General features: G+C 42.0%; 1 protein-coding gene across 4 annotated transcripts in view; it reads left to right on the plus strand.

Moving 5' to 3' along the window:
• Window positions 1-14,285, plus strand: part of TMEM232 (transmembrane protein 232) — a 160,222-nt gene that overhangs the window by 23,991 nt on the left and 121,946 nt on the right. For 3 of the 4 annotated variants that reach the window (XM_081213688.1, XM_081213690.1, XM_081213689.1), the window contains 3 exons: window positions 3,176-3,333; window positions 8,079-8,178; window positions 12,405-12,574. In XM_081213688.1, the coding sequence (XP_081069814.1) occupies window positions 3,176-3,333; window positions 8,079-8,178; window positions 12,405-12,574 (428 nt within the window). The remainder of the gene's footprint in view (window positions 1-3,175; window positions 3,334-8,078; window positions 8,179-12,404; window positions 12,575-14,285) is intronic. The other variant, XM_081213691.1, reaches the window with a different exon arrangement.

Here is a 14,285-nt window from a genome sequence, read left to right on the forward strand (position 1 = left end):
TTTTTTCTGAATTTCATATAAAGTCTCTTCAAATATGCATGTTTGTGCTGCTTGCTTAGAGAAGTAATTTTCTCCTTTATTGTTTGCTAACATTTTCCCCATTCTTTGTACATGTTTCCTGATCAATCATAAATTATTTAGTATGAGCCTTATGGAATGTTAATAAAAGTTTAAACATTTAAAAAGTTCACAAGGCTAATTCTCTGTGGCTTTTACTATATACTCTGGTTTTGAAATATGAGATTATCTACCTTCCATGTCAGTGGGCTAAACCTTCTGTCTTCAGCTTCAGATTTCAGTGCTATATTGGGGAATGCTGTGCATATATTTTACAGTCAGCTGAAAGTTTTTTTAAAAAAGCAAAATATATTGTTGATAATTTTTGAATAAAAAGGTTTTTTTTTAAAAAAAAATATCGATTCAGGTTTTTTTTTAAAGAAAACCATCAATTCAGTTATCAAAATAGTTTGCAAGCTTAACTTAACTGTTAAGTCCCACTGAACTCCGTGGGACATTTCTGAGCAGTCATGTAGGGTTGCATTGATCCATGATGGCACAACTAAGATTCAACTTAATTCTGTAGAAAATAATTTTTGTCCAACACTAGGAGCACTGATTGATGGTAAACTATTCGCTCCCCCGACTTATATTTCCATTTTGTCTGCATGCATCTGTATGTACATGCAGCCACTTGGAGACTATTACTTGAAGCTTAATCCCTATTGTTATTTCCTCAAGTTTTTACAATTGGTGATGCAACATTAACTTCCTGCTTAATATTACTATCTGATTACTGTATATACCTGTCTTCTATATGCACATTTCTTGCAGAAATGTGTCACCTCTTAATTAAGAAAAATAAAAGTATTTTTCCTGCCTTTTAATAGTTATATTCAGTCCATTTAACTGAGATTAATTTTAATAATGTTGTCATTCATTATTTTAAGTATTACTAAAATTCAACCCACCTATGAAACGGTTATCACCTACTATGAAAATGAAATTATGCAGTTATGTTAATAATTCTGTGGTAATTAGTTTAGAATTTTTGAGGATGAGGCCTGTGCATCAGGACTTTAATTACACTTGTAATTTCTTTAGCTTTTTCTTTTTTTTTTTTTATTATAAACTTTATTACAAGCATATAAACTTACACATACATAAAATCAGACACATACTCCTAAAAGAAGAAGGGGGAAAAAAACCAAACAAAGAGAAAAAAGAAAAAAAAAAAAGAAAACCAATCATACTCTTACATACATTTGACTTCCAATAACCTCAGCTTTGGATTAAATATTCTACATATATCATCTGCAGTTGTTTTCATTTATCTTTCCACGTCGTAGGAGTTAAACATCGTCTACTGTTAAATTTCTTTAGCTTTTTCAACAGTTTTAACTTTATTTCCTTTTTTTCAATAGATAAGTCATTCAAATGAGATAACCAATTCTCTTTATTTAAGCTTAACAGGAAAACTTGGAGCTAATTACATCATTATAGTAAACAAAGTATCTTGTGGCACCCTGAAAAACTTAACAAATTTACTATGGCATACGGTTTTGATAGTCTTTAAGGCAGGGCTTTGGGTCTCCAGCTGTTTTTGGACTACAACTCCCATCATCCCTAATTGCAGGACCAGTGGGCAAGGATGATGGGAATTGTAGTCCAAAAACAGCTGGAGACCTCAGTTTGGAAAGCCCTGCTTTAAAGACTCTTTGGTTTTCTTGATTTTCGGCTACCACTCTGGAAGTTATTACCGTATTGGCCTGAATATAAACCGCACCCACAAATAAGCCACACTTTTAAAATTCAAGGGGGGAAAAAGAGAGAAAAAGACAGTACCCGAATATAAGCCGCTCCCTTAAAATTCTGCAGGCGCTCACACCCATAAATGGCAAATGTAGAAGAAAATCCTATGGATACTAGAGAGGACTCCTGGCACCACGATCCTGGCTGCATTCTGGGTGGGAGGGGGAAGGAGCCTTGCTGCGTTGCCGGCGGTCTTCCCCCTCCCCCATGTTCTTTCCTACCCAGCTTTGGGGGAGACTGGGATTGATATCGTAGAAGCTAATTTTTGTAAGGTTGCGAATTTAAGCCGCCCTTTAACTTTTCATGGTCGGAATTTGGGAAAAAAGTGTGGCTTATATTCGGGCCAATATGGTATATCTTTACAGTGGTCCCATTTACCATTAGCCGCGCGGGTCCCTGATGAGAAGGTCGGCGATTCGAATCCCCACAACGGGGAGAGCTCCCGTTGCTCGGTCCCTGATCCTGCCAACGTAGCAGTTCGAAAGCACGTCAAAGTGCAAGTAGATAAATAGGTACCGCTCTGGCGGGAAGGTGAACGGTGTTTCCGTGTGCTGCTCTGGTTCGCCAGAAACGGCTTAGTCTTGCTGGCCACATGACCTGGAAGCTGTACATGACCCGGAAGCTGGCTCCCTCGGCCAATAAAGCGAGATGAGTGCCGCAACCCCAGAGTCGGCCATGACTGGACCTAATGGTCAGGGGTCCCTTTACCTTTACCTTTAAACCGAATAAGCATGGGAGATTGAACTGGCGAGAGAGAACCTCTAAGCTTCCACCTCACCCCAAGCCTTAGAGATTTAATTCATCTTTGTCTAGATTCAGCTTCATTTGGTTTATATGTTTCTTGGTTTATATGTTTCTTGGTAGTTGGAGACTGAGGATGCACAGGGATTGTAGATTCGAAAAGCGCAGAATATAAAGAGACCCCAAACCTGCCTTGTACATCCTTCTTCAACTTGCAGTATGAAAAGCAAAACCATCAGTTGCACTAAGCAAAAAACTGGCAGGAGAACAAATGTTACAGATTACCTCCATCATCAGTGTACATTGCACATTCTTGGTAGCTTGTTTAATTTTATTAATTTAGATGGCTTTATTATGCAATAGGATTTAATTCATAGTCTAGCATAAACATTTCAGCAACTGTTGAACAAAATTATGAAAGAGACGAGCCTTAATTACTTTTTCATCAAAGTGATAATCAGAGAAGGCAAACAATCTGGGGAAAATTTGATGTAACACTTGTTTTATTTGTTCATAACTTGGCAAGCGTTGTGTTGCAGGTGCGATGAGAGTACCGTATGAAATATTAACGCTCTGCAGAGGAAGCTGTTTATTGAATTTATCTGTCATTTTCTTTTCACTTCAGAAGCTGTTGAAATACTTTTAATTTCCTTGGACCATGCGCCTCTTGTTCCAGACCATATCCCAGTTTTATTTTTCCTCGCGGAATCTGTTTTGTATAGACTCTGTTATGATACAGTGGAGAAGCCGCATCTCTTCTCATGTGAAATCAAGTTGTCCAAGGTATGTTGTATGTTTTTTTAAGAGTAGCTGTCCGCGTCCTGATACCCTGATATATATGTTGTTTCATTTCATGGCTACTTAAGTGCCACTCTAGGCCTTGTGTACCAATCTTGCTATACTGTGATCTTATGCCATGAGATTCTTTGCTCTCTTCTGACAGTCTGTGACCGCTCAAGGTTGTAGATGTGGAATGCTGTCCCATTGGAGGTCTTCTAGGCTACAGCTGCATCCATCTTGAGACAGCCATTAAAGATTTTGTCGTCCTTTTGGCCTTTAAGAATATGTTATTTTTTTTTGGAAGGGGGATTAAATGTTTGTATTGATTTTTGGTTTAGTTTAATGGTGTATACTGCTTTTGGTGATGTATAGCATAAAGTTGATGGAGGGAGGGAATAGTCATAAAGGTAGTAACATTTAAATACTTCATTTATAAGATCCATAGGGGCGCTTTCAGATCTATGGCATTGTTGACAATTTACATTACCGCAAATAAAAGCAGATGTTCAGTTTGCTGGAATGCATGCCGTGACTGTACTAACGACAGACAGCTGTTTCTTCTAGATCCCAACTCATAATCTTTGCCATGGAAGCGAGTTATGGGAGCTGCAGTTTATATGGTCCACCTTTTATTGGAGAAAGTAATTTGCATCAACATGTTCAAGTGAAAGCAGTGCAGTGTTCTTTTATGCTATCCTCATTATAACTCATTTTATCTTGAATTTTTATCTCTCTGAATTCACTGGTTTTGAGTATTCCACAGTTCAGCTTTCAAGTGACACTTTAATGAGATGCTCTAAAATACATACAAAAATCATCGGGAGGTTTTTTTTTGTTCTCAATACATATGGATAGCTTGGATTTTCTAATAATTTCCATGATCATCTTGCATAATGTTCTTCTCACTGCTTAAATGATGTGACCTTTTTTATTCTCCTATATGGATTATCATTAACTAAGATGTATTATGTTAGGTCACATAATCTTAAAGTAGCAGCAAGAGATTTATGCATTCAAGAGAGAGGACGAAATTGAAGCCATGTAAATGAAAGTGTCCAAATGAGAACCATTTGCTTCTGAAAGCTAAGTAAGACCTGCAAGATAAATGATGGTACCAAATTGGACTTCAATCTTGTACCTCTTTCCTATGATTCATAGATCCCTTTCAAACAACACATTTTTGTCTTGATCACAGTGATTTCTCTGCTACAACTTTATGATCTCTTGCTAACCACTGAGCACCATTTTTTTTACACAACACAAGCTGTCTATTACTAGGGTCCTCTTCCTCAGTTCCCTAAATTGACATGTGCACACACATGTGAGCGAAGTTGTTGCAGTGCAAACGCACCCGATGAGCCAATCCAGTGCACCCGCTGGTGTGTTTGCACCGCAGTGACCTTGCTGATGCATTGCCTATTCCTCTCTACCTTCCAGTAGGCAGCAGTGATGTGACTGGCAGATTTTGGGTGAGTGGCGGTGCTCCATCAGGTCTTTCTCTACTGGGGAATTGAATCTGAGCCTCAGGAAATATGTGTTGTAGCTATTATAAAAGTTAGCATTGCGCAAAAGAAAAAATTAGCTGTATGTGAAGGAGTGTGAACAAGCACAATCTTTAATGGGTGCGGGATGAAATGATAGGGAGTTGTCCTCCATTAACCTTGCACAAAAGTTGACAGAAGTTAGTAGCCCACAAAACAAATTACTAGCATATCCATTCACATATAGTTAAATTAATCACTTGTGGCAAATCAGTTTCATGAAAGAAAAAAAACAACGAACCTTGTATCTTCCGATCTTTCTTTCTTTCTTTCAAAGCTTTATTAACCTTTATTAAAATTCTTCTGTAATCTTCTGGAGGCAACTTTTTCTCACCACGGACAAAGAAGCATTACTGGAGCAAACCTTCTCTAGTAATTTTTGCATAGGTTCTCCTCCCCCCCCCCCGCATTTTTAAAAAAACCTTTCTGTGTATTAAGAGAATATATTGTATTAAATATTTTCACTGCACTCAGGCCTGTTTCCAAGCAAAGCAAAGACGTTAAGTATTCCACCTAGTCTGGTGAGCCCAATTATTTTGACATCTCAAGTTCTAATATAGTCCCCAGGACTTCTGTTGTCTTGTTTACCACTTTATTTTCTTTAATGATGGCTGTATAGAGAATATTAACTTTCTCAGGCATTATTGGATTCTTTCCACCAGTTCTTCTGGTTTGGCTGGTATATTAAATAAGAGAAAAACAAAACAAAACTGATTTGCCAAGCAAAAGATTTGTTGAAAATTGGTTTTCGGTTAACGAGTGCATCATGGACAATATTAAAACACATTTCATATGAATATCTGGGATGATTCCTTCAGCTGTATCTGTTCTCCAGCCTTCTTATTCCTTTGTAAGGTATACTGCAGCTCCTATAATTAACTTGGGTTGTTATTAGGTTTTTGGGTTTAAAGAGAAAGGACCCCTCCACAAGCCCCTTTCGCTATAAAGCTTGAGGCACACTGAGTTGGATCCAGACTTCAATTCGCTTTGGTGCAAGGGAGCAAGCAGGCAATTTTCACTTCTTCCTTTCCTTTGCGGCTTCTGGTGCCTTCTGAAAATCTGCTCCAGAGAGTTGTGGGACAATGGGGCAATTGATGTTTATCGCCTCCCCTGTTCCTTCAGAGGGAGCCTCCTCCAGATTTTGTTGCCTGCCGTGAATGGTGTTAACGGAAAAATCCAAGGGCTCCCTTGGACAAAAACAAAGACACCAACCAGGATTACTTGGAGCAAAACAGCAGCCTGTAGGCTTGGTCTTTATTGATCTGTTGCAACAGGGTGCTCCCCTCACCTGCAGGAGAGAGGAGAGACCCAGAAAAATGGTGTGCAAGGCCTTATAAAGACTTTTGAAATTGTCACCCTGTAGATCAAGACCACCCCCAGAAACATCATACATACATCACAGAAGGGGTGTAACCTAAGACCACCCCTCAGATACATCACACCTACATCACAGAAAAGGCGGTCTAAAACAGAAATTTGAATATTGTTTTTCTCCTGTTGTTGTTTATCTCCTGTCTGGCAGGTTACTTGATTGGATTGCCTGGGGAGCCTGGCCATTCTTTTGTAGTGATAAATACTTAGTTCCTGGGCCATGTCACAGGCTCACACCCTATTCAAACACAGACATACCCTTAAGACAGGATTTGTGAGGAAAGAGACAATGGGGAGGCTTTTCCAGTTTGACCTTGCAGAGAAAACATTTGCTCAGTTTAGGAATCAAAATAGTTCCAGGTTGGCCTTCCTGTGCTGATCTATGTATGTGCTTGGTTGGTACACTTATGAACATTACCATATATCTAAGACCATAAAAGTCCTATCACAATGGAATTGGGCCCTTTCATTTGCCGAAAGAACCCCACCCTCTCATTCGCCTCTTGTAAGAAATCTGGCAACTGGGACCAGCCACCTCTCACCCTGTACCACTATAGCAGCTTGCAAGCAGGGGACACTGTGGGGCTGAATGCTTCTGCAATGCAGTGCCAGTACTGCAAAATAGCTGGAGAGTGTCCTGCAGTTCTCTGCCCAGCAGCAGTGGCGTAGCGTGGGTTGTCAGCACCCGGGGCAAGGCAAGTAATTTGCGCCCCCTAACCTGCTGCCGCTGCCAGCTTCTTCTTGCTGCTGCCTGGGCTGGTCTGGTGTGGTTCTCTCCCACGCTCAGCGCTGCGCTGGGCAGCCGCTGCACTGTCCCTCCCCCAGATAGTCCCTCGCTCTCTCTCCGCACCGCACGCCTGGCACCCACCCCCTCCACAGTGGGCGGCGACCCGGCGGCTCGGATCGGATTCGCACAGCCAGCACTGCAGTGAGAGAGAGTGAGTGAGCCAGGTAGGGGCAGAGAGCTGAGAGTGCGAGCCCCCCCCAGATGTTGCGCCCGGTGCGGCTGGCCCCCCCTGCACCCCCCATGCTACGCCACTGCCCAGCAGAGATCAAATGGCACAAGAAGCCAATAAGATTCCATTTAGACCTGTAAAGCTACTGACTTTGACCTGGCCCCTAAGTTTGTTCAAGCTTAGTTTGGGTCCTTGCTTGATTCCCCACCAAACTTCTGCTTGCCTCTGTATTGAAACAAATGCTTGACTCCAGGCCACCAGTCCCGATAACTTGATTTTCACTCCCCACCTCTTGAGATGCATTTGGTAGTAACCCAAAACAGCACTGCTACTCTTTTCTCCCCATCTAAGTTTTTTTTTTTAACCTGTCTCTATACATTTCCGCAAGCATGCAGCGTAAAATATTAACTTTTAACAATGGCATCACCATGTGGTAAATGCAAGGGAGGCCTAATAGGTCATTGGTGCACATTCCCCTTTGTCAGGAAGGCAGCAATAACTAATGTTCAAAGGTGTTTAGTACAATTTCGTTTTTGAAAAAGGCTGGCAGATATCCAAAATGTTTAGATAATTGAGGTTTAAATCAGTAGAAGTGTCATATTTATACAAAACAATGCCTCTGAAACATTAAGGAATCTTGATTAGTATGTTACCTGATTGCAGGTTAAAAGTCTTAGGGAAAATGTTACAGAAAGTGTAGAAAGAAAATTGCCTTTCTGGGTCATAGATTTGAGGTAGAGACAACTTCTGGGTCCTGAACATAAGCAAAGTTACGTTAATTGATAGAAAAATTTCAAGTTTTGCAAAAGTTTAGGGGGCAACAACAAATGAATGGAACAGACATGATACTAATGGACGTGTTTTGTGTTTCTTTTGCCAGCTTGGATTTTTGGTCTTTTTGAGGCTTCTCCTGTTCTATTTCTTTGGTTACCGGGGGTTTTCTGAAGAACACAGATCCAGGCTTCATGTTGGCTTGAAAGGTAGCAATTATTTCTTTCTAGTTATCTAGCTTTACATATTTTAGATTGTAAGCCTGAGGGCAGGGACTGCCTCACCACTGATCTGGGAGCTTTTTCAGTTAGAGAGCAGGGTAAAATTGTTTCGGATAAATGCGCTCATAAAATATTTGTGACACAGTTGGGAATCCGGAGCATTTAGCCACCCCATTTAACTAACCACCCCAGGAGTGCTGTAGAAAAACCTGCGCTGGATGAGAGAGGCTGCATCCAGAGTTACCTCTCGTTCTGTTTCCCAGCTTTGCTGCTGGCTATGCACTAACTGTAGAGCAGCGCTGCCACTGTATTTATTTACCCTTTATTTTAAACCAGGACTGCTTGCTGTTCCTGAGTGTCACTTCTACGTTTGCAATCCCTCTTCAGTCTGAAAACAAGTATAACACCTCATATCATTAACTTTTAACGCAAGATTCCAATTGTCAGAAACACTGTACTTAAATCAAGTGTTTGTTTTAGGGAACAATGTAATGGTTACTGGTGTGAAGCACAAGAAATCGTTATCTAGCTATTTTAAAGCTCTTTCCTCAGATGGTGTCTTAATTAAGAGCAGGCTGTTTAGCATCCTTGACTTATGTAAAGTTCACACGAACTGTTCTTCATAAGTAGTCTGGGGCTTGTGATAGGGGGCTATGATGCCTTTTTTGTAGCTCAACGTTTGTGGAAAATGTTAATTGTATTCCATTCCTAAGGAGAGAGAAGTACTTATATATCAAGCTACTCAGTACTTTTCCTGGTCATCTCCCGAATGCTATTAATGGGGAAGCTAAGCCCAGAGGGTTCTCAAAATCAATTAGAAAATGTTTCTCAAGTACGCCCATAGGCAATCTTTCGTTTGCAGGGAGGGCTGGGTGAATAGGCAGAAGAACAGAGGGAAAGCCCTGTTGGATCACATGAAAGGCCTCTCTAGGCTACGAGTTCTTACACTGGCCAACCAGATGTCAGTGGGAAGCTCACAAGTGAGACATGACTATAACAGCACTCGCGGCACTTAGGAATCTCAGAAACAGTAAAGACAAAAGATAAAGGGACCCCTGAACATTAGGTCCAGTCGCGGCCGACTCTGGGGTTGTGGCACTCATCTTGCTTTATTGGCCGAAGGAGCCGGTGTACAGCTTCCGGGTCATGTGGCCAGCATGACTAAGCCCCTTCCGGTGAAACCAGAGCAGTGCACAGAAACGCCGTTTACCTTCCCACCGGAGCGGTACCTATTTATCTACTTGCACTTTGACATGCTTTCGAACTGCTAGGTTGGCAGGAGCAGGGACCAAGCAACGGGAGCTCACCCCGTCGCAGGGATTCGAACCACCGACTTTCTGATCAGCAAGTCTTTGGCTCTGTGGTTTAACCCACAGCACTACCCGCGTCCCTCTCAGAAACAGTAGAAGTAGAATATAACCATTATGTAACCTTTCTTCATAGGGGAGTTGCTCAACCCCCTTGGTCATTTGGGCTGGCCTTTTCTGAACCTTTTCAAGCTTTACAATATCCTTTTTGAGGCGAGACGACCAGAACTGTACATAGTATTCCAAGTGCAGTTGTATGGACTTGGGAGCATATCTCCTCTAAACTGGGTTCAGCGGAAACAGGTGTCTTTCATTTGGCGTTAGGCCACGAGAAACAAACTGGCTAGGTTTCTTGAGGGCTGGATAGCAGCCAATGTAACACCATAAAAAAAAAAGGATCCGGGGTGATCTGGAAAATTATAGGCCAGTAAAGCTTAACATCTGTTCTGGGAAAAGTAGTGGAAAACGTTGTTAAAATATGGTCATTTGATCACTGTTTCTGTTTTTACCTGCAACTACTCATTATGTTACAGACATCTGAACTAGGCAACAAGCAGTTTATACTTGAAACATGGAGATTTAGGTGAATAACACCTAATCACGAGTTTTTGGTGAAAGTAGATGGCATTTAACAAGCAAAACAAATACAGACGTGGTCTGTTCGTTTTGGGTTAAATCTTACCTCAAAGGCAGTGGGATTGTGCCATTTCTTTTAATATGGTAGCAAAGCCAAGATGAGGAAACTTCACACTGCTTCTAATCCCCACCTGCAGTGCATTTCAGGGAGTTGTACTATGTCGAAAGTAAGCCTGTACTGCTTAGCCAAGCTTCTTCTATTTCCATTTGCCAAGGGCCTTGCTGGTTCACATACCTTAACCCAACTACTGGAATAAATACCATCCAGAAAAATGTTGGAAGAACATTTCCGCTACAGAGTCTGGCTCTCATTGATTTGAAAGCCACCCGTTATTGTTCCTAGGCTCTTGACTAACTAGAAATAAAATTAGTGAGTGTTCAAAACATATGGCAGAATCTATAGAATCACTTCTAAATGGAGTTTGATTAATGCGAGTCATTCCTGGGGGCTTTACTTCACGCTGCCATGACTTAGTATGTGTTTCCATAGAAAGAGGTTGTTCCAACAAACAGAACAATTTGGCACTGCAAAATCTTCCTGAAGATTTCCCTCAAGCGTGGTTCCGATACACAGCCTGATTCTTCATCAGAATGCCTCACGCAGGCAATGATGTACAGAGAGTGAGACTGCAGAAGAAGACAAGAGTGCTTGATATAATCAGATCATTTGTCACTCATTCACAAGGCCACTGTTTCTAGCAAACCAACCTAATGTCAAACGCCTTCCCAGCACACGCTTTTCGGCATATATGTACACGGTATGCAGTGACTCAGCAGGCTGTTGCTGTGGTGGTAAGACTGCAGAGGTATTGCAGTCTTGCTACTGTTATTGGTTGTCATGGCCACAAATTCATATACAGAATGAAGAAAACAGAACTAGACAATTAGAAAAATCCTGATATTATATCTGTATCCTTTCCTTTTTGAAAACATGACTCATCTGCCGCATCCAGATTTAGAAAATATATCAGCAGAGAGCTTCAGAAGTAAAAGAGCCTCTCTGATTCTCATTCTTAAGGAATGCTGCAATAATATATTGTAAAACTGCAATGGAAAAAGCAACCTGATTCCTCAAAATTATTTCACTGGCAATCCCAACTCGTTCATTCCAGTGGGAGAAATAGGATGGGTTTCAGGCTTTGGCTGCTACTCTCCTGTTATTACACCTAGGGAATCGGTGGGAGATTGCTGTTAAAACAGTATAAGCTTGGAACACTTCACATCTTACAATGTTTTTCCAGTATAATACACTGAAAAGAAAATTCATATCTGCTTTGCAGAACAAATGATCGAAAGTGTGTCAAGTCTATAGACATCTGGTGTTTAAGTTGCATTAAGTAAGGGGCCACCAACCTTTTTGGAGGGCTTTGGGCACATTCGCAAACCAAGAGGAACTGTTGTAGGCCCTTCATACACTCCACAACCAAGTATGCACTGCAACCTATTCTATTAGCTACAATAGAATGCTGCTTTCAGGCCTAATTTCTGTGGGGAGAAGCAGCCCTTTGGATGTGTATGTGTCCACCAGCACCATGTTCTTTACTTCCATTAAGGCACAGTAACCCCACAACTTACATGGGGGTTACATTCTGGGGATCACACCTAAAGAAAAAATTGTGTGTAGTCAAAATCCATTGGGTTCAATGTTGGGTGGATTGCCAAAGTCATTTTTCCTGGAACCCTTCCCACTTCCCACCCCATTTTAATTTATTCCATTATATTTTTTTTGCTGCGCATGGAAAGCTGAATATGCACATTTAAATGTGCATGAGTTGCGGGTTTACTGTATATAAAAATATTTCTGTTTAAAGTTAATATAAATGTTTATTAGATGAAAACAGCTGGCTTACTGATGGAATTCCTCCTAATTTTGTGCAAATATGCCTAGTTTGCTTTAAGGAGGATATCTCCTTATAGCATCATGTTAGCCATCATGTTTGTATCTGTCAGGGATAGTTTATTTTTCATTTATTTAAGAACAGAAAATTAATTAATTGCACTTAATCAGGAATACAGCCACCACACAAAACTTCTCCATACGTAGTGTGTGGGTTACATCAACTCTTGCCTTAGAATCATGCCTGTAGTCTTTTGTTACACCACAAGGGGTCACACAATATTTATAAATCTGCCCTGGAAAACTGCTCTGCTGAAGCTGAACAGTAACAGTAGACGTTGTGTAAAAAACGAAACAAAAACTGTACAGAACAAACTGTAAAACAGTTTGATAAACGTAATAATTTTTTTTTTTTGGGTGGGTTTGTGCCATAGCGCTAGCAGCTTCCGAGGTCAGCTACCAACCGTACCCAAACATCCTTTTCATGGTGCATTTTATGCTGAAGGCTGGAGAAGTCATCTGTGAAACATCTGTACTTTCTCAAACATCATTGGCCTCTGATGCAAGTTTGCAAGAAAAGCCGGCTAAATCTTTTTCTGACACAGTAGGTAACACATGACTGAATTTTATATATAATGCACCAAATAGTGTCCTGTTATTAAATAAGCATGCTTGGTGATTCAGGCATAATGACTAAAGTTGAATTGAACTAGATAGATTGACATGTGCTGTTGATAGTGGGTGTGGCAGCATTGCTTTAATGAATCACTTTCAGGGGAGGGAATATTAATTAGAACTGTAGCAACTTTTTCCTTTCAAGCAACCCTGTACCTTTCAACATTCTCAAACTTTGTAAAGTGAGTTGAATCCGACATTTTCCTTTCTCCAGCAGAAAAAAACAGCTCACTGAGATAGCATATGCTTTGCATGTAAAATATCCCAGGTCCAGTCCCTGGTATCTGCAGGTGGTGCTAGGGAATCCTCTTGTCTGAAACCTTGCAGTGCTGCAGTCAGTCATTATAAACCAGGGGTAGCCAAAGTGATACACTCCAGATGTTGATTCCAACTCCTATCAGCTCCAGCCAGCACGATCGGGAGTCAGGAATAGTGAATGCTTGTAGTCCAGTAACATTTCGAAAGCATCGCTTTGGCTACCTTGATTGAGAGGGACAAATGGTCTGACTCAGCATACGGTAGCTTCTGCTGCTGGAACAAATAAACCTCTGGATCTAGCCTTACGAGGCTTCCCAAATTCCCAAGTATACCATAATGCAGGGGTGGCCAACTCCCAGGAGACTGCAATCTACGCACAGAGTTATAAACTGGCAGTGATCTACCCCCTTTTTGGGGGTTCAGGTCAAAGCTTTTTTTAGGGAGGAGGAAAGCCCAATTGTTTTGGGGTGCAGAGCTTTTTTTAGGGGAGGCGAAGTTGTTTAGCTTCGTTGGGGGGAGCCAGTGATCTACCACAGACATCCAGTGATCTACCAGTAGATCACAATCTACCTGTTGAACGTGCCTGCTATGATGGATGTTAATGATGATTATTAAAAAGTAGGATAAACAGTTTCATCACCGGTACATCTATCATCAATACAGCTGAAAAATCATAGCTGTGGTGGGGTAGGCCACCCTTTTAAAGATTGCCAATGAACCATCCAGTTTGGTTGGAAGTTGAGGTACTCAGTGGAAGCAGGCAGTGTCATGTCAAAGTCAAGAGCAGATAAGGACAGGACCTTGGAGAGCTCCTAGGGGACAGTGCTGGCTGAAGCATTCTAGTGCTGAAGAATGAAGAGGCTGGGATCGAACTAACCCAGTAGATCAGTGTTTCCCAAACGTTTTTGGGCAACGGCACACCTGCTTACTGAAAAAAAATCTCGCAGCACACCACCATTAAAGCCCCGCCCCGTGACGTCAGCGCGCAGCGTCACGCCGGGAGGGACGCACAAAAGTGAAAGTTTTTCCCCTCCCCCTTGCCGGGGAACCTCCAAGCTTTGGGCAGGCAGGCAGGCAGAGCTGGGAAGGGGGTTTCCAGGGGACACGGCAGCTCCTCGAAAGGCTTCTCTCAGCTGCGCTCAATCCTCCTCGGAGAGGATTTCCCCTCCGGTCCCATGCCTTCGTTTGGGGCATCGCTCCGGCTGCTCCCTCTCCCGCCGCGCAGGAGCGATGCCTCTCTCTGGCTCTCCCTCCGCGCAGGCTGAGGGAGGGAGGGAGGTGCGCGTGTGACCCGTCTCTGCTGGGAGACCAAACCCAGCGAGGCAGAGTCGCACGGAGGCGCCCAGGCAGCGCTGCCGGCTGCGAGGAGGAGCGCCAGGCAG

The sequence above is a fragment of the Podarcis bocagei genome, assembly GCF_964188305.1.
Source record: "Podarcis bocagei genome assembly, chromosome: 11".
NCBI classification, from domain to species: Eukaryota; Metazoa; Chordata; class Lepidosauria; order Squamata; family Lacertidae; genus Podarcis; species Podarcis bocagei.